General features: G+C 40.5%; 1 protein-coding gene across 4 annotated transcripts in view; it reads left to right on the forward strand.

Moving 5' to 3' along the window:
* LOC140191929 (anion exchange protein 2-like) overlaps nt 1-26,915 on the forward strand; it is an 80,362-nt gene that overhangs the window by 23,405 nt on the left and 30,042 nt on the right. For all 4 annotated transcript variants that reach the window (XM_072249814.1, XM_072249811.1, XM_072249812.1 and 1 more), the window contains 9 exons: nt 1,775-1,952; nt 2,103-2,238; nt 9,470-9,536; nt 12,906-12,981; nt 15,055-15,239; nt 16,179-16,392; nt 18,912-19,118; nt 20,918-21,066; nt 22,864-23,058. In XM_072249814.1, coding sequence (XP_072105915.1) covers nt 1,775-1,952; nt 2,103-2,238; nt 9,470-9,536; nt 12,906-12,981; nt 15,055-15,239; nt 16,179-16,392; nt 18,912-19,118; nt 20,918-21,066; nt 22,864-23,058 — 1,407 coding nt within the window. The remainder of the gene's footprint in view (nt 1-1,774; nt 1,953-2,102; nt 2,239-9,469; nt 9,537-12,905; nt 12,982-15,054; nt 15,240-16,178; nt 16,393-18,911; nt 19,119-20,917; nt 21,067-22,863; nt 23,059-26,915) is intronic.

A 26,915-nucleotide genomic window follows, 5' to 3' on the forward strand; every position in this document is an offset into this window, starting at 1 on the left:
GTCAATTTTGAATTAGTTTGACCACAGAAGGCAGACAGTGGTAGTAGATGGAGCTTATTCTGCCTGGATATTGGTGACCAGTGATGTTCTGCAGGGATCTGTTCTGTGTTTGTGATTTTTTTATAAATGACTTAGATGAAGAAGTAGCAGAGTGGATTAGTAAGCCTGCAGATGACACAAAGGCTGCTGGTGTTGTGGATAGTGTAGAAGGTTGTTGTGGGTTACAAAGGGTGACAGGATGCCACAGTCTCCCAAATCTGCCACACTTCACCTCACTTACCTGGCACAACCTGCTTGTTATCACACATCCCTCCTCAGTCCACCAATCACCTCATAATCCTTTGTCATTACCCCCCTCTCTACATTGGCCACTTCACCTCTCCATTCTCAGTCCTGATGCAGGGTTTCAACCCAGAAAAATTGACCATTTCTTTGCTTCCTCTGATGCTGCTCGACCTGTTGAGTCCCACCAGCAGATTGTGAGATGCCACAGCAAGCTGTGTTGTCTCTGGATAGGATGCTTTCTATGGTGCATCACCAAAAGTTGGTATGAGTCAATATAATTATAATAAATGTAATGAGCTAAAGCAGGCTCATAAAGAGTCACCATGTTTCAGTGCCATCATGGATTGGGCACCATCTTGGAAAATTCTAGAAGGCAGTAAATTCTAATGTTAAATTCCAAGGCTTATTTTATTGTCCCACACTTTAACACATCCCTCTTAAGTAAGGGCATGCTTTTCCATATCAATGATTTGCAAGAATTATTCATATTATCTTAACTATCAAGTGAAATTATAATATTTGCTTTGTTAACTCAAAAAATTTCTAATCATACTGTGACCTTTAAAGGCAACAATCTCTCTCCCTTGTCATAGTGTTTCAGTACTTTTTTCCTATTGATAATTTTTCCTGTTTTTCCATACAAGGAATTCCATAATCACCTGCTTAGCAAAGTTCCACTGATGTTTAAATAATTGTTCCTCTGCTCACTAATATCAGAATTTGTTTATCTTTCACCATTGTGGTTCAGGATTCTTCCAGGTCATATTTGCATAATTAATTGAAGTGAAATTCCCTGCAGCATAATGATCATACTAACAAAGTCAAAGTGGAATTTTTGTCATATTTGCAGTATATGTACACACAGGTGCAACGAAAAACTTATTGCAGCAGCATCACAGGCACATAGTATCAGATACGAGCATCCGCAAGAAAACATAAATCAGACATAAGTCATCCACAATTTTTACAAGAAAGAACAAATAGAACAAAAAAGTCAATTTTAGTGCCAATAAATTTAGTGGTCATAATGTTGCGCAACTTTGGTGATTAGTGTTTTGCCATTTTGCTCGAGAACCGAATTGAAGTTGAAAGGAAGTATCTGTTCTTGAACCTCTGCATTTGTGAAGTGATCAGTGTGATTATTGTGTAACACATGGCCAATTAATAGTTAATCAAACTTCCTTATCTCCACCCGTGGAAGTTTTACATATTTTAGTTTCAGAATCAAATGTATTGTTATTTCTTTTGTATAATTAATTATCTAATATTGTAAATATAATGAGACCAAGATTGTCATTCCTGTAGCACAGAACAAAGTATCATTTAAATATTAAAACAAGCAGAAAATAGATTTAGGTTATGATTTAGCCCAATAGAAATGAGTTGTTGAACAAACACTAAGCTCATATTTATTCAATTGCTCAGAGAAAACCAATATGTTTTGTCATTGTACAGTCACTTCATCTCCTCCTTCTGGGTCTTACCTCAGGTATTTGTTGAAATGAATGAACTAATGAAGGATGGAGACCAATATTACTGGAAGGAAAGAGGGCGATGGATCAAGTATGAGGAGAATTTGGATCTGGACACAAACCGTTGGAGTCAACCACATGTCCCTTGTCTCAGCTTCAGGAGTCTCCTGGAAGTACAAATGGCGATCAAAAATGGTGTGTGCAATAACTCTGTTCCAATTATTCTAAAACTGTGCTGCAAATATTTTCTGTGAGACCAACCTTAATATGTAAAACTAATTTACTTGTGATGATGTTACCAATACTTCTTTTGCAAATTAGAACAGATTTCTTTTTCTCTATCAGGTGCTGTCTTACTGGGCCTGAATGAAATCACAATTCATGGGATTAGTCTTCAAATAATAGAAGAGATGCTAGCCAAAGATCAGATAAGGGCCAACATGAAAACGATTCTGTTGAATACCTTGCTCTTAAAACACAGGTAAAATGACCATCTTTTCAGATGCAAGTTAAAATTACTTCAAATATCCATATATTTTTTATTAAAAAGTTTTAAAAAGTGAGTGAGGCCTGTCAGGACTTGTCTGTGGAGTGGGAGATTGCTTAGGTTATTAGTAACTTAGCAAGGGTCAATAAAAAGAAGCGAGGTGCAAGTGGGTGGCTATTGTTGGAGAAGACCAAGGTGAGAGTGGAAGGCTTTGGCTCAACAGGCATTGGCAAGAACAGGCCAAAGCTTTAAGTAAGTAAGTACAGCGCTAGGTAAATTTCCAGTTAGTTTTTCTTTTTTCTCTTTCTTTGTCTATTAATACATAGCCAGTGCATTGAGAATGGATCCAAGGTTAATGGTATCTTCTATGTATCAGATGTGGGAACTCTGGGAGACCTCTGGCTGAATGTTAGGAGAGAGAGAAAAGGAATAGGCAGCCAGTGCAGAGTACCTCTGTAGCCATTCTCCTCAATAACAAGTATATTGCTTTGGATACTTTTGGGGGTGGAGGAAGCTGCAGCGACCTGGTCTCTGGCACAGAGTCTGGCTCTCAGGCTCAGAAGGGAGGGAAAGAGACACCCAGATGGTATGTTGTCTCCCAGGTACCAGGGTCAGGGGTGCCTCAGGTTGGGTCCACAGCATTCTAATTGGGGAGCGTGAACAGCCAGAAATCATGCAATATATTGGTAGCAATGACATAGGTAGGAAAAAGGAGGAGGTCCTAAAGAAAGAATATAGCGAGTTCGGTGGAAAGATGAAATGCAGGACCTCATGCATAGTAATCTATCTATTGCTGACTATGCCACACCTCAGTAAGGATAGGATGATTTGGCAGATCAATGCATAACTGAGGAAGTGATCTCTGGATCATTAGGACAGCTTCTGTGGAAGGTACGACCTGTACAAAAAGGGCAGGTTACACCTGAACCCAAGGGGCACCAATATTTTTGTGGGTAGTTTTGTTAGAGCTAATTTGGTAGGGGGATGGGAGCCAGAGTGATTGGGATGAGGATGGAGCAGTTGATACACAAATAGATGCATTGTATAGTGAGACTGTGAGGAAGGACAGGCAGATGATAAAACAAATTTGCAGTCAGTGGGATAAGTTGAAGTGTAACATGGAGACCAAATCAAACAGGGTGATGAAAACAGGACTGAAGGTGTTATATTCGAATGCACGCAGCATATAGAATAAGGTAGATGATCTTGTAGTGCAGTTAGAGATTGGTAGGTATGACATTGTGGGCATCACTGAGTTGTGGCTGATAGCAGATCATAGCTGAAAGCTGAATATCACAGGCGATTTCAATATGCAGGTAGATTGGGAAAATCAGGTTGGTGCTGGATCCCAAGAGAGGGAATTTGTAGATCATAATATGATATAATTCATCCTGCAACTTGAGAGAGAAAACATAAAGTCAGATGTATCAGTATTATAGTGGAGTGAAGGGAATTACAGAGGCTTGAGAGAGAAGCTGGTTTAAGTTAATTGGAAGGGACACAAAGAAGGATGACGGCAGAGCAGCAACGACTGGATTTTCTGCAGCAATTTGGAATGCGCAGGGAAGATACATCCCAAAAATGAAAAAATATTCTAAAGGGAGGATGAAACAAATGTAGCTGACAAAGGAAATCAAGGGCAGCATAAAAGCAAAAGAGAAGGCATATAATTGAGCAAAATTAGTAGGAAGTTGGAAGATTAGGATGCTTTCAAAAACCAACAGCAGGCAGAGCTTAGAAAAGTAGAGGGCTATGGGTATCCCTAGGTAATTTAAGTACATATTCAGCACAGCATTGTGGGCCGAAGGGCCTGTATTGTGCTGTAGGTTTTCTATGTTTCTATGTTTCTAACTTAAAAGGCCATGAAGAGAGAAAAGATTAAGTATAAAGGTAAGATAGCTAATAATATTAAATAATTTACAAAAAGATTTTTCAGATATATATAGAGTAAAAGAGAGGTCAGAGTGAATACTGGACCGTTGGAAAATGATGCTGGAAAGGTAGTAATGATGGACAAAGAAATGTCAGATGAACTTAATAAGTATATTGTGTCAGTCTTCACTGTGGAAGACACTAGGGTATGCCAGAAATTTGAGAGTGTCAGGGGGCAGAATTGAGTGTAGTTGCTATTACTAAGGAGAAGGTGCTTGGAAACTGAAAGGTCAGAAGGTAGATATGTCAACTGGACCAGATGAACAACACTGCAGGGTTCTGAAAGAGGTGGCTGAAGAGATTGTGGAGGCATTAGTAATGATCTTTCAAGAATCACTAGTTTCTGGAATGGTTCCAGAGGACTGGAAAATTGTTTATATCACTCCACTCTTTAAGAAGGGAGGGAGGCAGAAGGAAGGAACTTATTGGCCAGCTAGCCTGACTTCAGTGTTTGGGAAGATGTTGGAGTCCATTATGAAAGATAAGGTTTCAGGGTATTTGAAGACACATGATAAAATAGGTCAAATTCAGCATGGTTTCCTGAAGGGGAAATCTTGCCTGACAAATCTGTTGGAATTCTTTGAGGAAATTACAGGTAGGATAGACAAACAAGAATCAGTGGATGTTGTTTACCTGGATTTTCAGAAGGCCTTCGTCAAGGTGCTGTACATGAGGCATGATATGAGCCCATGGTATAATAGGAAAGATGCTAGCATGGATAGAAGACTGGCTGATTGGCAAAAGGGAAAGAATGGGAATAAAGGGAACCTTTTCTGACTGGCTGCTGGTAACTAGTGGTGTTCCGCAGGGGTCAATGTTCGCTTCTTTTCATGTTACATGTTTATGATTTGGATGACGAAATTGATGACTTTGTGGCCAAGTTTGCAGATGATATGAAGGTAGGTGGAGGGGCAGGCAGTGTTGTGGAAGCAGGGAGTCTGCAAAGGACTGAGACAGATCAGGCGAATGGGCAAAGCAGTGGCAGATGGAATACAGTGTCAGCAAGTGTATGGGCATGCACATTAGCAGAAGGAGTAAATGCATGGACTATTTTCTGAATGAGGAGAATATTAGAAAAACAGAGGTGCAAAGTCCTCGATCAGGCTTCTGTAAAGGTTACCTTGCAGAGTGAGTTGGTGGTAAGTAATATTAGCATTTACTTCAAGAGGACTAGAACACAAAAGCAAGGATGTAATGCTGAGACTCTTTAAGGAATTGGTCAGACCGCACTTGGAGTATTGTGAGTAGTTTTGGTCCCCTTATCTAAGCAATGATTTGTTGCCATTGAAGAGGTTTCAGAGGAGGTTCATGAGAATGATCCCAGGAATGAAATAGCCAATGTATGAGGAGTGTTTGATGGCTCTGTGCCTCTGCTCATTGGAGTTTAGAAGAATGAGGGGGGATCTCATTGAAACCTATCGAATATTGAAAGGCCAAGATAGAGTAAATGTGAATAGGATGTTTCCTATAGTCGAGGAGTCTAGGACCAAACAGCACAGCTTCAGAATAGAAGGACGTCCATTTAAAACAGAGATAGAGAGAAATTTCTTAGCCAGAAGGTGGTGAATCTGTGGAATTTGTTGCCACAGACAGCTGTGGAGGCCAAGTCATTGGGTATATTTAAAGCAGAGGTTGATAGGTTTTTGATTAGTCAGGGCTTCAGAGGTTATTGGGAGAAGACAAGAGAATAAGGTTGAGAGGGTTAATAAGTCAGCCATGATGGAATTGTGGAGCAGACTTGATGGGCCGAATGGCCTGATTTGCTCCTATGCCTTATTTTATTTATAATAGAGAATTGATGGCGAATCTATTTTTGTAAAGTTAGATAAAAAGCTTTCCTTTCCATTGGGTTAGGGTTAGCCAATAAACACTGTTAAGAGTATGGAAGTGTTTTTAGTGATATAGACTTCTTTATTACTTGATGACTACATCAGCATGCCTTATAAACCATCAGTTTTCTTGCTGAGGATATCTTACCTGCTTGTAAGGATTTTAAATTTACTCAAGGCAAGTTATGGATCCCTTGATGTTAATCAAACTACCAAGCAATTGAATGTCAAACTTTGATCTAAAAAGGTTAATGGTAGCTCCATGCAAATAATCCGTTGGCAATTTCTTCCTTAGAATCAGAATCAGATTTTATTATCACTGACATGAAAGTGTTTTTCTGTGCAGTGCAGGATATAAAAATTGCCATAAGTTCCAATAAATAAATAAATAGTGCAAAAGAGGAATAGCAAGGTCGTACTCATGAGTTCATGGGCCATTCAGAAATCTGATGGCAGAGGGAAAGAAGCTGTTCCTAAAATATCGGAGGTTACAGTGGGACATTGATAGGATGCAAAACTGGGCTGAGAAGTGGCAGATGGAGTTCAACCCAGATAAGTGTGAGGTGGTTCATTTTGATAAGTCAAATATGATGGCAGAATATAGTATTAATGGTAAGACTCTTGACAGTGTGGAGGATCAGAGGGATCTTAGGGTCTGAGTCCATAGGACACTCAAAGCAGCTGCGCAGGTTGACTCTGTGGTTAAGAAGGCATACAATGTATTGGCCTTCATCAATCATGGGATTGAGTTTAAGAGCCGAGAGGTAATGCTGCAGCTATGTAGGACACTGGTCAGACCCCACTTGGAGTACTGTGCTCAGTTCTGGTCGCCTCACTACAGGAAGGATGTGGAAACCATAGAAAGGGTGCAGAGGAGATTTACAAGGATGTTGCCTGGATTGGGGAGCATGCCTTATGAGAATAGGTTGAGGGAACTCGGCCTTTTCTCCTTGGAGCGACAGAGGATGAGAGGTGACCTGATAGAGGTGTACAAGATGATGAGAGGCATTGATTGTGTGAATAGTCAGAGACTTTTTCCCAGGGCTGGAGTGGCTGCCATAAGAGGGCACAGGTTTAAGGTTCTGGGGAGTAAGTACAGAGGAGATGTCAGGGGTATGTTTTTTATGCGGAGAGTGGTGAGTGCATGGAACGGGCTGCCAGCAACAGTGGTGGAGGCGGATACGATAGGGTCTTTTAAGAGACTTTTGGATAGGTACATAGAGCTTAGAAAAATAGAGGGCTATAGGTAACCCTAGTAATTTCTAAGGTAGGAACATGTTGGCACAACTTTGTGGGCCGAAGGGCCTGTTTTGTGCTGTAGATTTTCTATGTTTCTAATTCTTGTCCTAGATACTTATTCTAGAAATTTGGCGATTTGCCAAATCATCTCAACTCTCCTCCATGAGGCCATTTGAGATCCTTTCTGAAACAGGGTGTATAATTAAGCTTCCACACACTTGCTCACAGTAAATGCTCGTGGACATATGTATCTAAATAATCAATAAAATAGCTCTTTTTATTTCCAGGAAGACTTATTTTTCTGAGATTGAAATGTACTAATGGCATTTCCAGGTTAAAGAGTCATAGATTCACAGAGCAATACAGTGTGGATACAGGTCCTTCAGCCTAAGCAGTCCCTGCTGACCATGGTGCCCTGGCTTTTGGCCAATTTCCCTCTGAAGCCCCACGCTTCCATATACCTATCCAAGTGCTCCTTAAATAACATTGTTGTACCTGCCTCAGCCATTTCCTCTGGCAGCTCGTTCCATATACTCACCGCCCTCCATGTGAAAGAGTTGCCCTTCAGAACCCTTTTAAATCTTTCCTCTCTCCCCCTAAATCTCTATGCCCATTAGTTTTGATCTTCTCTACCCCAGGGAAAGTGCTCTTATCTACACCTTTCATAATGTTGAACATTATTATAAGGTCACCCTCATTCTCCTACACTCCAAGGAATAAAAACTTATCCTGGCCAACCTCTCCCTATAACTCAGGTTCTCTGGTCCTCTGGTCCCGGCAATATCCTGATACGTTTCTGCTCGTTTTCCAGTTCATCCACATCTTTCCTAACAGGATAACCAAAACTGTACACAGTACTCCAAATGCGGCCTCATCAATGACTTATACAACTGGAGCTCGTCCCATCTCCCATACTCATTGCCCTGACTGATGAAGCCATGCTAAGCTCCTTTTCCATCTCCCCATTGTCTGTGATGACGCTTAAAATGAACTATGCACTTGTACTCTTAGGTCCCTCTGTTCCTTTACAGTTCCTAGTGCCCTACCATTCATAGTATAAGTTCTAGGGTGTTTTGACTTTCCTGAATGCATCGCCTTACACTTATCTATACTGAAATCCTTTGCCACTCCTGGCCCACTTCCCTAACTGATCAAGATCCCTTTTTAATCTACTATAACCTTCTTCATCATCAACAACACCTCCTAATTTGGTCGGATCTGAAAACTTACTGATCAAGCCTTGTTCATTCCCATCCAAATCATTTATAGAAGTAACAAATAACAATGGTCATAACCTGAAGGGCTATGAACCAAGGACATGGAAGGAGGAGTCATCTATGTAAGCAATGGCTCAACTAACCTCCTTCTATCTTCTGTGTAGTTAAAAAATCTATGATTCTCTAACATATGGAAACATTTTTAACATGTTTGTTGCTCTGAAGTGAACTGCCTGAAAATGTACTGGAAGTAGTTTCAATAGTGACGGACAAAAGACAATCCACAGTCCAAAGGGGTTAATGGGAAAAGAGCAGGGAAAGCTGAAGTCAAGGGCTACCTTTGTGCTTGTTCCACCTGCCTGATCTCAACCTGTGCAAAGGACGCTGAGCAATCTGTTTCATACATTGATGGGAGACTGCTCTGGGAAACCGGCTGCAGTCAGCATTACCTGGCAATGAGATGTGTATTTTCTTTCTGTCACTCTGCCAGAAAATCTCCTCTGCTGCAATGTAGTGCAACATTTATGGTGACTAATGGTTACAATGCCCTTTTGGAAAATTTCTGCTTGATCCATAAGGCCAGAAGACATAGGAGCAGAATTAGGCCATTCAGCCCATCGAGTCTGCTCCGACATTCATCATGGCTGATTTATTATCCCTCTCAACTACATTCTCCGCCCTTCTCCCATAACCTTTGACAACTTTACCAAACAAGAACTCATCAAACACTGCTTTAAATATACCCAGTGACTTGGCCTCCACAGCCGTCGTCAGGACTGTCCTGATGGAGGGCCTGGGTCCAAAATAATGACTGTTTATTCATTTCCATAGATGCTGCCTGACCCATTGAGCTCCTCCAACATTTTGTGTGTTAATAGGTCAGCACTCCCGATCCCAATTAAAAATAAAAATACAATAACTTTACAACTACAACTTTGACAATCAGTATGTTCAATATGTATTGTGCACAAATATAAAGTAAACTATCTGTATGTTTCATCATCATAGGCACCAATATGATGAAGCCATTCAATACAAGCAGAGGACTCAAGACATTGAAACACAAGGCAAAGAGGCAAGTTAAAATTTTAGCAGTTGTATTGGAAATGTGTTACTACCTCCCCATGATTAGAAGTTTATAAACAAGATGAAAATTAAATGTTATTATACTAATTGTAATAGTAGGTTCATTATATCTCTGCAAAATACAAACTGAACAGCCCCAGTCTAGGTCAAAGTCATGTGGGGCTGGGACAGATGTAGGCTGTCTATGCACAGGAAGTAATCACTTCTTGACTTGCATTTATACCAAGCTGAAGGGGAACTAAATTTCAATTAATATTGAGTAATTGGATACCTGGAATTGAAAATAATTCGGGCCTCAGCACCTCTATCTTTATTTAACCAAAATTCACAAAATATGTGGAAAATTAAGTTTTAATCATTCAGTTTTCAATACATATAGAAAAGGTTTTAATTCAGATCTGGTTTTCTAATCAACACTGGTTTATCATCTGTATGCTCAAAAAGGTGACCCACTTTCCTTTGCATGGACACATTGCATTCACCTCAGTTCAGCAAGCCTACAATGAAAAAGTCAATACTTAGGGTTACACAATTGTGGTTTAATGAGAGTGGACTTGACAGATTTTAGTATAGAGCTTTGCCAACTCCCCTTTGGTTGTTCTTTAAAGCATTAGCTTTCTAGAATTGTGTAGAATGACTCTTAATATCATTGACTGAACTATTTTTGAATCCCATTAATGAACTAGCTTGATAAAATAACCAAATCCTTTCTTAGAGTAGTATGAAAATACACAGTTAATTTATTGGATAAACAAGTCTCCAACTGAAGAAGACTGGCTTAGTTCCAAGTTATTTTACCTCTGGCTATACTCAAATCAGTGTCTACATATTCTTTTTCCAAAATTCTCAGATTTAGGATTCAGAACTACTTCCATTTATCTATCTTACCTTACCTCAGACTTTCCTTCTATTCTTTCTTCCACTTGGCACCTTCCCTACCTCTGCATTTCATGAAACCCCATATCCTTATATATCCAGCTTTTCCTCAGTTCTGACTACAGTTCATCGGTGTGAAACATTAACTCCTGTTGCTTCTGCATAAATGCTGCCAATATTCTGCTGAATAGTTCCAAAATTTTCTACTTGACCTAGGATCTGTGGTATTTTGCACATGTGAAATCTATTTCAATAGGCAATGCACTCTATATAGTATTCTTGTTTCAATCCACTTCAGAGTACCTTTACCCAAATTGAAACTTTACAGTTTATTTTCAGTTATCTTTTCATGGTATAAACAAGCAGGTCGAGAATTTTCAACTTTATTTGCTTTCTCTTCTACTCACATCCTGAATCAAGAATAAAATTGTAAAATAATTGGATATTCTATTATTTGTGTTGGCCAGAAAGAACAAAAATCTGCAAATCAGTGAACAGGAATGAGGCAAGAGCAGTGGAAGCAGACAAAGCTAATGTTTCTGTTCTTGCCATGTGGTTGACGGTTATGGAGGCTGCCATTTTGTGAGACTGTTCTTGCAGCCACCATTTTATGAACCACTTTAGTGAACTGGTTCTTGCTCAGAGCAATTGAAAGTGAACACAATAAGTTTCCCTGATAATGATTTGCTAAACCTGAGACCATGTCCGGATAAGAAGCCATTTATTTAGTTATGTGAAAATGGAAGGCTTGTAGAAAGAAGCATCCGTTAGTCTTGCGAGACCATGGACCTGCGCCTGGAAAGTCTTCACTCTCCAGGGTGCAGGCCTGGGCAAGGTTGCATGGAAGACCAGCAGTTGCCCATGCTGCAAGTCTCCCCTCTCCACGACACCAATGTTGTCCAAGGGAAGGGCATTAGGACCCATACAGCTTGGCACCAGTGTCGTCGCAGAGCAATGTGTGATTAAGTGCCTTGCTCAAGGACACAACACGTTGCCTCGGCTGGGGCTCAAACTCACGACCTTCAGGTCACTAGTCCAATGCCTTAACCACTTGGCCACGTGCCCACACTGGAAGTGATAACCCATGTCAGAAATGTGGACATTACATCATGATCAAGAGAAACACCTAGGCAGCATAGAATCCTTTTCCTGGATATTACCTTTTCTATTCTTTGACTGTTCACAGAGGGTCATGAAACCTGATGGGTGTGCGCACAAGTACTTAGTTTTGTAAATTTACGCATTTGATAACTGAGCCAATAAAGGTATTTGTCAGTATATACAGATTCTCTCTGAGCCTAACTGATCATTCTGAGGGGTGATTGATAAGTTTGTGGCCTATGGTAGAAGGAGTCAATTTTAGAAAACCTAGCACATTTACTTTTCAACATAGTCCCCTCCTACATTTACACACTTAGTCCAGCGGTCGTGGAGCATACGGATCCCTTCTTTGTAGAAGTCGGCGTCTTGGCCCTTCAGAACATGGTCCATAGCAGGGGTGATTGATAAGTTTGTGGCCTAAGATAGAAGGAGATGAGTTACTAACTTCAAACTTTCTGCATTATCACTCAAAGAGTTGAACTGCACGTGCATGTAACGAGAGCTGTATAACTCATCTCCTTCTACCTTAGGCCACGAACCTATCAATCACCCCTGCTGTGGACCACTTTCTGGAGGTCCAAGACACCGACTTCTATAAATTCACATGCTCCACAAATGCTGGACTAAGTGTGTAAATGTAGGAGGGGACTATGTTGAAAAATAAATGTGCTAGGTTTTCTAAAATTGACTCCTTCTACCATAGGCCACAAACTTATCAATCACCCCTCGTAATTCATGGTTAATACCTGTAACATTTGTAAGCTTTTTTTTGCATCAATTCAGTGCTGTGTCTGAAAGATGTCTATGTCATCATAGTGTTGAAGCGCACTCTGTTATCCAAGGATTGCAGAATTAATGTACATCACTGAACTTGAGAACTATACAAAAGATACCTCTGTTATGGCAGGTCAGGTGATGGAAAATGATTGTTACAAAATTCACAAACCACACCTAAAAGATCTGAGTTGTCAATGAAACTTTACTCTTACAAAAGTTATGTGAAATAAATAAATAAATAAACAAACAACTTTTTTTTTGAACTCGTATTTCTTGATGCATCACAGATGATGTGGTTTTGCATTGCAGACAACTGCAATTTGAATTGTTTTCTAGTAATGCAACAACCCATCCTCCAGCTGTAACACAGGGGTCACCTGAATGACAACCATTAACAAACACCTGTATAAATTCAGTACAAATGTACATCTTTATGTAGGATCAAATGGTCAAAAGTTTTACATACACTGTATAATGTGGCATTCACATGGGTACGGTACACAAGAGTACATTTCAATAATTCATCCCAAGATGTTTTATGGAGGTTTCCAAGAAAGAGAGTTTGTATTAAAGTAAATTGTAATGTTTTGTTATTGTGGCAAAGGAACATCATAAGAGGCATCACTCGGAAATAATGGACAAAATTCCAGAAAACACAGAAGGAACCTTAGTTCTTGTTGGTAAGTATGGAACATCTTTGTTGTGCCTTGTAGTGATAATGAAAAAAAAAAGATGGTTTCAATAGAACATCCTTTTCTCCTTATAGGGGAAATTGTGGTGGTGGTGGAGGAGGGGGGAAGCGTGGCGGAATGGAGATAGGCCTTGGTTTGCAAATGAATGTGTTGTTAGTCACTTGTTACCTTGGATGACGGTTAAGCTGGTATCCTTCAAAGAAAAACACTGTGGCCTTGGCCAATACTCATCATTTTACCCAAACCCCCACAAAAATTGCTATCATTAACCTCATTGGTGGCTGGAGGGCACTGTTAATGTAGTTCGCCTTCTCAAGACAAGTCAAGTCAAGTTTATTATCATTAAATTATGTATGTAACATACAGAACAATATAATGTATATAGAAACAAGACAACATTCCTCCGAACCAGGGTGTAAAGCACAGTAGTACACATAACACACAATATCTTATGAAGGTAAGGATAAAATGTACAGATGAATCACACATAAATAACAAACTAAAGTGCATTAATATTAAATATTGTAAGGTACAGGTCAGATTAACCAGTGACACATTGAATATGTTTCTTCCTAATGGCTTGATGGAAGAAATTGTTTCTCATCGTGACTGTTCATATTTTTATGTATCGGAGTCTCTTGCCTGATGGTAGAAAGTCAAAGCGGATGCTGGACGGATGGGTGGGATCCTTGAGAATACTAAGGGCCCTGTGTACGCAGCGCTCCTGAGAAATGCCCCCGATGGATGGTAGGGAGACCCCGATGATCCTCTCGGCCGTTCTCACGGTCCTTTGTAGGGACTTCCAGTCTGAAGTCCCTACCATGCTCGGCTGCTCCCATCCCAGATGGAGATGCAACTTGTCAGGACGCTCTCACTGGTGCTCCTATAAAGTGCAGTTAAGATGGGGTAGAGGGAGCCTCTTTTGCCTCAATCTTCTTAGGAAGTAAAGGCGCTGCTGTGCTTTCTTGTTCAAGGAGGTGATATCAAGGGACCAGGTGATGTGAACTCCCAGGAACTTGGTGCACTGAACTCTCTGTGTATTCCAGAGGGGGATGGTTTGTCTGCAGCTTCCTGAAGTCCACAATGATTTCCTTTGTCTTCTCCACATTCAGGCATAGGTTGTTTTTCTCACACCAATCCAGTAGCCACTCCACTTCCTCTCCATACTCTGTCTCGTCATCGTTCTTGACAAGGCCAACCACTGACGTGTCACCCACAAACTTGGTGACACGGTTTGAGCTGGATCCTGTGACACAGTCATGCGTCAGCAGTGTGAGCAGCAGCGGGCTGAGTGTATAACCTAGGGGAGCGCCGGGGCTCAGTGTAATGGGACGAGAGACATTGCTGCCCACACGGACTGACAGTGGCCTTACTGTTAAGAAGTCCAGTATCCAATTGCAGAGGGAGGTGTTGAGACCCAGGGAGGACAGTTTCTAGGGTATGATGGTGTTAAATGCTGAACTTAAGTCTATAAACAGTTGTCTAGTGTATGAGACCCCATTTTCCAGGTGGGACAGAACAGGGGGTAGGGCAGAGGCTATTGCATCATCAGTGGATCGATTTGAGCAATAAGCAAACCGGAAATGGGTCTAATGTAGCCAGAATTAAGGTTTTAATGTGTGCCATGACCAGCCACTCAAAGCATTTCATGTTTGATAACATAAACACATGTTTATGCTCTGTGTTTCTGCAATGTTACTATGTTGCCTTTGATTTCAGCAACATACCTTTAATACCACTTCATTACAAAGAAGATCTTATCCTTCTTGTAAAACTTGAACTTCTTACACTCGTGTCTTTTATTTACTGTACCTTTAATTCTGAACACTGCTGTTTTCCTCCATCTTCCAATCACCAATACCTATTTAAGCACTTTTATTCTCCAAACTATTTGAAAGAGATTCCGATTTTATGTTCAAGTTATGTTGGCCTGTTAGTATAAATTAATGAAGTGAATAATTCTAAGGCTTTGTTCTCAAATTTATCCTTGCCTAGACAGTGAACTGAATTGGATGTGGATGATATATCAAAGATATTCACAGCCATCTCCCCCTTTGGCAGGTTGTTTGGAATCACTGACTTGCCCAGCAATAGCCTTTGTGCGTTTGGAGGAGGCCGTTTGTTTGGAGTCAGTCCTGGAGGTTTCCATCCCTACCCGATTCATCGTAGTATTCCTGGCACCCAAAACTTCCAACATGGACTATCGTGAAATTGGGCGGTCATTTTCAACTTTAATGTCAGACAAGGTATGGAAACTTCCTGCAACTTGGAAAACTTATCATATCTGTCATAAACTGCTGGAAATTGACAAAGTCTTTCCGATCCAGATCAATGCTTCATTACATAGAAGCACCATTATAACTATAATGGAGCTTCCATCTGATTCAAAATTTGAGAATTGCATTGAGAGTTGTGTACTCATAGGGTTCATAACAAGGGGAATACATGTTTAAGGTAATATTTCTTTTCCAAGGTTAGCTAGTGAAGCTCAAGGCAGAGTGTGAATACATTCAATGCACTAACTGTTTTAATTGTTTACAGAGTCAGGAATTGAAGTGTTTGGTATGACATATAGTAATTCAAATGCTGGACACTCTATTACTAATAATAAATGATAACCAAGTTAATGCAACTGCCAATCAATAGTGAGTGAAGTCAATGATGCATGCTTTAGCTGAATTACCTCAGTGGGGCTTTGTCTCATATTATGCTTAATTTTTAAAAGAATCATGTTTCTATTATCTGTTCTCATCCGATCAGAGGCCACTTTTACTCTTTATATATCTTAAAAAACTTTTGGTATCCTCCTTGATATTATTGGCTAATTTACCTTCATATTTCATCTTTTCCCTCCTTATGGCTTTTTAGTTGCCTTCTGTTGGTTTTGAAAAGCTTCCCAATCCTCGAACTTCCCACTAATTTTTGCTCTAATATATGCCATCTCCTTGGCTTTTATGGTGTTCTTGACTTTCCTTGTCAGCCACTGTTGCATCAACCTCCTTGAACAGAATTTTCTATTTAGTTTTCTAGATACTTAAAGTATACACAGTAGTAATATTTTAGAACTAAAGTGGGTCCACTGCTCCTGTGCCTACTGGTCTCCCTCAGCTGCTCAATGATGAAGGAGGAAGGTACTTTCTTAGTGGTGGAAAATTTAAATGAAGAGGCTCATTCTGTTTTCCCAGATTTTCCGCCAAGTTGCATACGAAGCAAAGAACCCTTGTGATCTGCTGAATGGTATCCGAGAGGTTCTGGACTACAGCATAGTCCTTTCACCAACAGAAATCCAGGATGCAGAACAACTAAAATATGTGATACCTTTCCAGCGGGAAATGCTTTTGAAGAGGAAGAAACTGAAGGATGACAAGTTGATGAAAACAGCTCAGCAATCACAGACAGGTAAAATGGGCTCACTTTACATTAGTCTATGTTTATGTTTGAATGCTCTTGACATCTTTGGTAATGCTGGTAATGAAGACATCTCTTAACTGAGGAGATGGTTAAGAATCAACCACACTGGTGGGTCTGAGTAACATATAGGCTAAACTAGGTAAGGATGACACAGTTCCTTCCCAGAAGCCATGAAACATATGAGCTTTTGTGATATATCTGTAGTTTTGTGGTTACTGTTACTAAGAACAATTTTTCATGTGATTTCTTACCTACGTACCAACAAAAATTTTAAATCCTTGGGTAATCGAGTAGGATTCAAGGTTATACATAATGGTCCGAACCCCTGGCTGCTGGAGACACAAGGGACTGTGAATGGTGAAACCCGGAGCAACAACCATTCTCCTAGAGGAACTCAGCTGGTTGAGCAGCATCTCTGAGAGGAAAGATATTGTCAGTGTTTCCACTGTCAGTTCTAATGCATCGTTTCAACCTGAGACATCAAGAGTATCTTTTCTCCTATAGATGCTGCTCAACCTTTTGAATTCCTCCGGCAGACTGCATGTTGCTTTGGCTGCAGCTCCTGCAATATAACCTCTATGAGACTGTTCTTGAACTTATGAATTTACATACCAAGCTAAAAAGATCAGGTTTTCACAAACCGCATTCCGTTTACTGCCAAAAAACACATTCTATACAAATCTAGAAGTCTACTGTAGGTTCAGCCAAATATCCCAGAAGAAACATACAAGCAATAAATCAAAGTAAGTCAAAGAGCCCCACTTCTGTGGATGGGCTCCATTGAGCCTAAGTGTCTGGAGCGGCTGTCTGAAGGAATGGTACAATGATTCTCCTGTTCAATCCCTGAACCCTGAATTCCCATTTGCAAGTTCCTCTTTAATCTGATCACACTACCTCTTCATTGGTATTTTCTAGATCATAGCATGTTAGTGAATGAAATAAAATCCTGTTTCTTCCTTGTTCTTTTCCTCAATTATCTCATTAGCAATTCTGCCAACATAAAATGTTTCTCCTTATTTGTCAAACCTATTCTGATTTTGAGCAGCGGTATTAAAATGTATCTCAACAATCAATACATTAAGAAGAATGGCCAATCTTTCCATAAATAAAAACGCCATCTCCAGCATTACCTGAAATGCCCAAAGCTCAGCCCATGCATCAAACACAAAGGAGTCAAATGTTCCTGCAATGTACCTTATGAAATTAACCCATTGAAACAAAAATATATATATATTTCTTCTTCATTCTATGGATTTTTCTTCAGTGAATACTTGGAACATCAACAAAAATCAGAAACACAAAAAGGTGGATAACAAAAATAAACTGCAGCTGGAGGCAAAGAAAAGTTTGATATTGTTTGCATTTTCTACAGTGACTCATGGGTAAACAGTTGAATAGATCAACAATGCATTGAGGTGAAGATTTTTGTCACTGGTATCTGATTTTGTTGTGATGGACAATCAAAGCACTAACGCTGGACAGGCTGAATGGACTGACCAGAGGAACATTTCTTCTTTTTTTCTTCTTGTTTCACACTGTACAGATCCACTCTGTCATAGAACAAATTTAAGTTTTAAGTTTGAATGAAATTGTGACCAATTTTCACTCAATTTTGAAAGCACTGCTTTGGCACCAACATCACCACACCAAATTTAGTAAAGTTTATGAAAGATGCATTGATTACTTTGACAGCACACTATATTATATATGCCAGACTTCTTTAGTAATGAAGATGGGAAATCACAACAGCTTTATGCATGAGAATTAAATTTCCACAGCACAGAATGTTCTTGAAACTGCCATAGGTGCTACCGGATCTACTGAGTTCCTCCAATACTTTGTGTGTGTTGATCCAAATTTCCAGCATCTGCAGTCTTCCTTGTGTCTAGAAGCTGCTTTAGCAACTGGAGGCAAAGCTATACTTTCATGCTTTTGTGTTGGGTAGGTAGAGATGAAAGATCATGGAAACTGGTATTGGCAGTGAAGGTAATATCAGGCACTTAATAACAACCAGCTTATATTATAAGTTATAGACAATGTAAGCAACAGTCATTGCAAACACAAAATAACATGAAAATCAGATGAAATGGATACAGAGTTCTGCAAACAGTGGGAAGTAAGTGGTGTTACAAATGTAGAAAAAGTAAGAAATTATAAAATTACTATTCACCTGAGATGGGCAAAAAGTTGTCAGTATTAGGTGTGAATAACAGAATGGTGATTCTTTACCTTGAATAATGAGATGATGGACAAGGCTATCAATATAACTGACTTGTGAATGAGACAGGTAACATGAGCTCTCATCAGGTATCTCAGAAGGAATTTTAAAAGCAACCCATTGACAGTGATAGATTAATTGGGAGACAGTGGGTTAGGATCAAATTCCCAGTAAATCTAAATCAGAACAAGAGTAGTTCCAAAAATAATTGCTGATCTAAGAGTTCCTAAGAGCTCAGGAGTAAGTCCATTTGGGTATCATGTCCAATTCAGAATTTCTATCATTCCAGTTCCTAGCAGACCAGCACCACCTGTTGATGATGATCCTCTCAAGAGAACCGGGAAGCCATTTGGAGGTTTGTTCCGAGATATCAAACGTCGCTATCCCAAATATCTGAGTGACATCAAGGATGCCCTGAATCCTCAATGTTTGGCTGCAATTATCTTCATTTATTTTGCTGCCTTGACTCCTGCCATCACCTTTGGAGGTCTCCTTGGTAAGAAGCTATTATGAGAATTACTTTTATTTTACTAAATTAATCGAAAAAAATACTAAATAATTCAAAATCATGAAAAACATTGCAGTTTGCTAAAGCATCTGTTGGTGACGGATTCAACTGATAACTCCCTTAATAAAAGTGGTTTGAATTATTACATTTAAGTACCATGTGAAGGTAGGGTATTGTCAAATTTAAAAGAGGAAAGAACTTCAAAAATATTAATATGCAAAAAAGTCCAGAATTCCCTAAAGCATAGATAGCTTACAATTGCAAATTCAAATGCAACTTGTTGTCACTGAAGATCTCAAAGTAGTAAAATGTGGCCAGTCTTGGTGCAGAGTAGTAGATTCGACCACAAAGCAGAATCTCAGATGGAACATCAACATCACTTGTTTGTTTTTTAATTGACTCTTTTCTTTTCCACTAAAGTTCAAGTGTATCAAAGACTTAAGCATCAATCTTGTGCCTAAGAGTATTCCTGGATGCAAAAAGATTTATAAATTTGGCTTTCTTTTCATTTATATTAAATATGTCTTCTTCTGCATTTGTTATAAACTTGCTATCACTTAATTACTCCTTTTCATTCTGCTTATATTCATTTTAAATTCCCTGTGATTATGACCCTAGAGCATGGTTTTTCAATTTAACACAGCAGCTCACCAGAGACTGCATTAGTACAGCACATAGACTAACAATATCCAATTATAGCTACACCGATATCTAGTCTTATAAAATAGTCTATACTCTTAAAGAGCTTGATATGCCTTATTTTGTTACATAAATGAGTCTTGTTGAAGTTCACTAATGATTTCGAGTCACTGAGGAATGGAGCAATACAGCACGGATAAGGTCTAACCAGTCCATGCTGACTACTGTACTCATCCAGCTAGTCCCAATGTCCTGCATTCAGCTCACATCTAAGCCCCATCCTTCCATGTACCTATCCAAGTGCCTCTCAAATGGCACTATTGTACCTGCTTCAACCACTTCTGGAAGCCCTTTCCATATAGTCACCACCCTTATGAATCTTTCCCTTCTCATCTTACATCTGTGCCCCCAGTTTTGGTCTCCCCTATTCTGGGGAAAAAACTTTTACCATCCACATTATCAACGCCTCCAGTTAACTGAAATAACAACATAAAACCACGAGAATGAAGCAGAAAAGGGCCATTGAGCTTCTCATTCTCTGCCATTTGATAAGAACAGGGTGATCTTTTACCTCAGTACAACTTTCTTGCATTTATCCCATATATTGATTTCCTTCAATATCTAAAAATACAACAATCTTTATCTTGAATACATTCAAAGCTTGGTTCTCCACAGTCCTCTTGCATGGACAATTCCAAAAAATCCAGACATCTCACCTCTGACCTGAATAGCCAGCCCCTTGCTTTGAGACTGTGGCTACTAGTCTTAGATACTCCAACCCAGGGAAACACTCTCCTTGTCAAGCCCTTTAGAATTTTGTATCTGCAACGAAATCACCTCTTGCTGTTCTGAATTCAATAGGTACAGTATAAGCCAAGTTTGTTAATCTTTTTTCATACAGCAATCCACAGCAATCAATATTAAAGTACGTTAAAATTAAACATTTAAACATGGAATAACTTCTAAATTTACTAACATTTTTTCCCAAACTGTATAAACTGAATGCTGAATGAGGGAATGGAACCATGCATGGCACATAAGGAAGGTTGATTTATCTGTGTCCTCCTTTTCAGATGTCAGATGATAAGACTGTGCTTTCCATGCCCTCGATATTCCTCATGCTTAACTGTTCTCAATCTTGTTTCTAGAGGAGAAGACGAAGGGTAACATGGGTGTTTCAGAGCTGATTGTTTCCACAGCAATTCAAGGAGTCATCTTCTCTCTAATGGGTGCTCAGCCCCTGCTTATTTTGGGTTTCTCTGGTCCACTTTTAGTGTTTGAGGAAGCCTATTTTACAGTAAGTCTAGTAACTTTTATTTCTGTGACATTCAAAGCCAGTTTTTTAAAAAAAGTTTGAGCATCACAACCATGTTAAGCCTTGTATATTGTGCATGGTCTGCCATCCAATGTTGCACATTTCATAGGACAATATTATTAACAGTTCATTTGTTTCCTAATATAAGATTCCTACCAACCATGTGATTGGGCCAATGATCCACGTAGTGCACGTTGGAGGCTCCAGCTCGCAAGGTTGAACTTTGAACTTCATCATGGCTCAGAGTGGATAATGAGCTCATCTGGAGCTCCTGATAGTTATCTCTGTGAAGTAATGCTGCTTTATTCTAGCACAAAAAATACTTCAATATCAAAATCTTTTAAGATCGTAAACCAGCGGGTTGTTGTTAAGTCTCCCGCTCGCTGTGAAAATGGGGGACATTTCCCTCTCCCTCGCCAGGGAGAGAGAGAACCTGTGGTTTGTCAAATTTTGGCTGAAATGCGAAGCTTTTGGGGTAACTCTCATCTGTGTCTTTGCTACTGCTTAGCACACGCTTGGGCTCGGTTATGGTACCGATGTGCGTTTATTTTTGCTGGTGGGGGAGGGGGGATTATTGCTCGCTGCCACCTACGCGTGGGAGGAGGGAGCTTTGGGGTTCTCACATTTAACTGTCGTTCATTCTTTGGGGCACTTCTCTGTTTTCATGGATGTTTGCGAAGCAAAAGCATTCCAGGATGTATATTGTATACATTTCTCCGATATTATATTTGACCTTTGAAACTTTGAAATTTTTGCCACATGAGCAGAATATGCACACATTTGCATTTACTATAAGCACTAAAGAAAAGTTTCTAACAAATTTGTTACTACATTTTTGACACCTCCCTCCCCTTTCTTGATCTCTCTGTCTCCATTTCTGGAGACTAACTGTCGACCGTTCTCTTTTATAAATGTACCAATTCCTATTCTTATCTTGACTATACCTCTTCCCACCCTGTTTCCCGTAAAACCTTTTTCAGTCCCTTTCGTTTCCATCACATCTGTTCTCAGGATGGGGCTTTCCTTTCCAGGACACCAGAGATGTCCTCCTTCTTCAAAGAACAAGGTTTCCCTTCCTCCACCATTGATGCTGCCCACAACCGCATTTTTTCCACGACACCTGCCCATTCACCTTCTGGTGAGACCAGTCTTTTTCTATTCCCCACTCTGTTTTCTTACCTCTTCTCACCTGCCTATCACTTCCCCCTTGGTTCCCTCCTCCTTCCCCTTCTCCTATGGTCTACTCCCCTCTCCTATCAGATGTGTTTACCTTGATTCCCCAACTGGCTTCACCTATCACCTTCTAACTATCCTTCTTCCCTTCTCCCAACTTTTTTTATTCTGGCATCTTCCCCCTTCCTTTCCAGTACTGAAGAAGGGTCTCGGTCTGAAATGTTAACTGTTTGTTGATCCATAGATGCTGCCTGACCTGCTGAGTTTCTCCAGCATTTTGTGTTTGTTGCTTTGTTACTACAGATGTGGGTTAAGTGAGAATGATACTTCATCACAGAGTCACTGAATTTCATACATGTTATGGTCAATATGTTACTCCGGGAACATTACGACATTAAAGCAGAATATTAGACACAACAGAACTTCAGAAATGTTAATGAGGGAAGCCATAGAACATAGTGACCTTGCATCCCAGATTTGAATGGAACATATAGTATCACCCAAGAGTTCAAAGTTGTAAAATATGGATGGTTCCTGTGCAGAATATAAGTGGCTACCGCTAAGAACATTTTCAAGTAAAACTTTAATGTTATCTTTCTTTTACAGTTCTGTGAAAATATTGGTGTCAATTACCTGGCCGGTCGTATTTGGGTTGGATTATGGATGATTATTATCGTCCTTCTTCTCGTTGCCTTTGAAGGCAGCTTCCTGGTTCGATTCATTTCTCGATTTACGCAGGAAATATTTTCCATCTTAATCTCCCTCATTTTCATCTACGAAACCTTTAACAAGCTATTTCAGGTGTGTATAAATGAACTTAATTGTGTGAGGCAACAGTGAGTGAGACAGTGAGAAAAAGAGGGACAGCAATAATGAGGGAGCCAAAGGAGGGGGGGGGGAATATCGGAGAATGGTCTCAGATAAACCATGTTAATACCATTAACATAGTGTGTGAGATAAACCATGTGAATACCATTAACAGAGGGTGTGATATAAACCATGTTAATACCATGAACAGAGGGTGTGATATAAACCATGTGAATACCATGAACAGAGTGTGTGATATAAACCATGTGAATACCATTAACAGAGTGTGTGATATAAACCATGTGAATACCATGACAGACTGTGTGAGATAAACCATGTGAATACCATTAACTGAGTGTGTGATATAAACCATGTGAATACCGTTAACAGAGTGTGTGATATAAACCATGTGAATACCATTAACAGAGTGTGTGATATAAACCATATGAATACCATTAACAGAGTGTGTGAGATAAACCATGTGAATACCATTAACAGAGTGTGTGATATAAACCATGTGAATACCATTAACAGAGTGTGTGATATAAACCATATGAATACCATGAAAGAGTGTGTGAGATAAACCATGTGAATACCATTAACAGTGTGTGTGATATAAACCGTGTGAATCCCGTTAACAGAGTGTGTGAGATAAACCATGTGAATACCATTAACAGTGTTTGAGATAAACCATGTGAATACCATTAACAGAGTGTGTGAAATAAACCATGTGAATATCGTTAACAGAGTGTGTGAAATGAACCATGTGAATACGATTAACAGAGTGTACGAGATAAACCATGTGAATACCATTAACAGAGTGTGTGATATCAACCATGTTAATACCATGAGCAGAGGGTGTGATATAAACCATGTGAATACCGTTAACAGAGTGTGTGAGATAAACCATGTGAATACCATTAACAGTGTTTGAGATAAACCATGTGAATACCATTAACAGAGTGTGTGAAATAAACCATGTGAATATCGTTAACAGAGTGTGTGAAATGAACCATGTGAATACGATTAAGAGTGTACGAGATAAACCATGCGAGTACCATTAACAGAGTGTGTGATATCAACCATGTTAATACCATGAACAGAGGGTGTGATATAAACCATGTGAATACCGTTAACAGAGGGTGTGATATAAACCATCTGAATACCGTTAACAGAGTGTGTGATATAAGCCATGTGAATACCATTAACAGTGTGTGAGTTAAGCCACATGAATACCATTACTTCGCGCAGTATGCGAGCTGTACAACCAGAGGGGAGAGGACTCTGGATTTGATGTATGCTAACGTTAAGGATGCAGACAGCTCCTCTCCCCTCCCCCCATTGGGAAGGTCAGATCACAACCTGGTGCATCTAAAACCCTGCTACGTGCCTCTGGTGAAGAGTAAACCTGCAACCTCGAGGACAGTGAGGAAATGGTCGGAGGAGGCTTATGAGGCACTCCAGGGTTGTTTTGAGGTGACAGACTGGCAGGCACTCTGTGAGCCACATATAGAGGATATTGATGGGCTCACAGAGCGCATCACTGATTACATTAACTTCTGTGTGGACTGCAATGTTCCGACAAGAACTGTTTTTTGTTATTCAAATAACAAACCATGGGTGACAAAGGACATTAAGGACATCTTGAACACTAAAAAGAGGGTGTTTAGAGATGGAAATAGGGAGGAGCTGAGGGCAGTACAGAGGGACCTGAAAGCCAGGATCAGGGAGGCTAAAGACAGGTACAGGAGGAAGCTTGAGTGGAAACTCCAGCAGAACAACATGAGAGAGGTCTGGAGGGGGATGAGGACCATCACTGGGTTCCGGCAAACTAGCAACTGTGGACAGGGCCAACGAAGTTAACCTGTTCTTTAACATATCTGACATTGTGACCCCTGCCCATCCCCCACATGAGCCATCTGTTGTTGGCCCCCAATCAACACATATTCCACTCTCCCCTCCTACCCCTCCTCACAGTCCCCCACCCTGCTCTCATGACTATACCCCTCCCCCACACGAAACCACCACGGTGGGCTTCACAGCTGAACAGGTGAGAAGACAGCTGAAACGTCTCAACCCAAGCAAGGCTGCAGGACCGGATGGTGTCAGTACCAGGGTGCTCAAAGCCTGTGCTCCTCAGCTATGTGGAGTACTTCGCCATGTATTCAACCTGAGCCTGAGGCTCCAGAGGGTTCCTGTACTGTGGAAGACGTCCTGCCTCATCCCTGTGCCAAAGACGCCGTGCCCCAGCGGCCTCAATGACTACAGACTGGTGGCATTGACCTCCCACATCATGGAGACCCTGGAGAGACTTGTTCTGAGGCTGCTCCGACCTATGGTCAGGCCACACTTAGATCCCCTCCAGTTCGCCTACCAGCCCCGACTAGGAGTTGACGGTGCCATCGTCTACTTGCTGAACCGTGTCTACGCCCACCTGGACAAGCCAGCTGAGGGTCATGTTTTTTGACTTCTCCAGTGCGTTCAACACCATCCGCCCTGCTCTGCTGGGGGAGAAGCTGACAGCGATGCTTCTTAATTACCTGACTGGCAGACCACAGTACATGTGCTTGCAACACTGTGTGTCCGACAGAGTGATCAGCAGCACTGGGGCTCCACAGGGGACTGTCTTGTCTCCCTTTCTCTTCACCATTTACACCTCGGACTTCAACTACTGCACAGAGCCTTGTCATCTTCAGAAGTTTTCTGATGACTCTGCCATAGTTGGATGCGTTAGCAAGGGAGATGAGGCTGAGTACAGGGCTACTGTAGGAAACTTTGTCACATGGTGTGAGCAGAATTATCTGCAGCTTAATGTGAAAAAGACCAAGGAGCTGGTGGTAGACCTGAGGAGAGCTAAGGTACTGGTGACCCCTGTTTCCATCCAGGGGGTCAGTGTGGTCATGATGGAGGATTACAAATACCTGGGGATACGAATTGATAATAAACTGGACTGGTCAAAGAACACTGAGGCTGTCTACAAGAAGGGTCAGAGCCGTCTCTACTTCCTGAGGAGACTGAGGTCCTTTAACATCTGCCGGACGATGCTGAGGATGTCCTACGAGTCTGTGGTGGCCAGTGCTATCATGTTTGCTGTTGTGTGCTGGGGCAGCAGGCTGAGGGTAGCAGACACCAACAGAATCAACAAACTTATTCGTAAGGCCAGTGATGTTGGGGGGATGGAACTGGACTCTCTGACGGTGGTGTCTGAAAAGAGGATGCTGTCTAAGTTGCATGCCATCTTGGTCAAGGTCTCCCATCCACTACATAATGTACTGGTTGGGCACAGGAGTGCATTCAGCCAGAGACTCATTCCTCCAAGATGCAACACAGAGCGTCATAGGAAGTCATTCCTGCCTGTGGCCATCAAACTTTACAACTCCTCGCTTGGAGGGTCAGACACCCTGAGCCAATAGGCTGGTCCTGGACTTATTTCATAATTTACTGGCATAATTTACATATTACTATTTAACTATTTATGGTTCTATTACTATTTATTATTTATGGTGCAACTGTAACGAAAACCAATTTCCCCCGGGATTAATAAAGTATGACTATGACTTAACAAAGTGTGTGAATTAAACCGTGTGAATACCGTTAACAGAGTGTGTGATATAAACCATGTGAATACCATTAACAGAGTGTGTGAGATAAACCATGTGAATACGGTTAACAGAGTGTGTGAGATAAACCATGTGAATACCATTAACAGAGTGTGTGATATAAACCATGTGAATACCGTTAACAGAGTGTGTGAAATAAACCATGTGAATACCATTAACAGAGTGTGTGATATAAACCATGTGAATACGGTTAACAGAGTGTGTGAGATAAACCATGTGAATACCGTTAAC

Source organism: Mobula birostris, chromosome X (genome assembly GCF_030028105.1).
Source record: "Mobula birostris isolate sMobBir1 chromosome X, sMobBir1.hap1, whole genome shotgun sequence".
Classification (NCBI taxonomy): Eukaryota; Metazoa; Chordata; class Chondrichthyes; order Myliobatiformes; family Myliobatidae; genus Mobula; species Mobula birostris.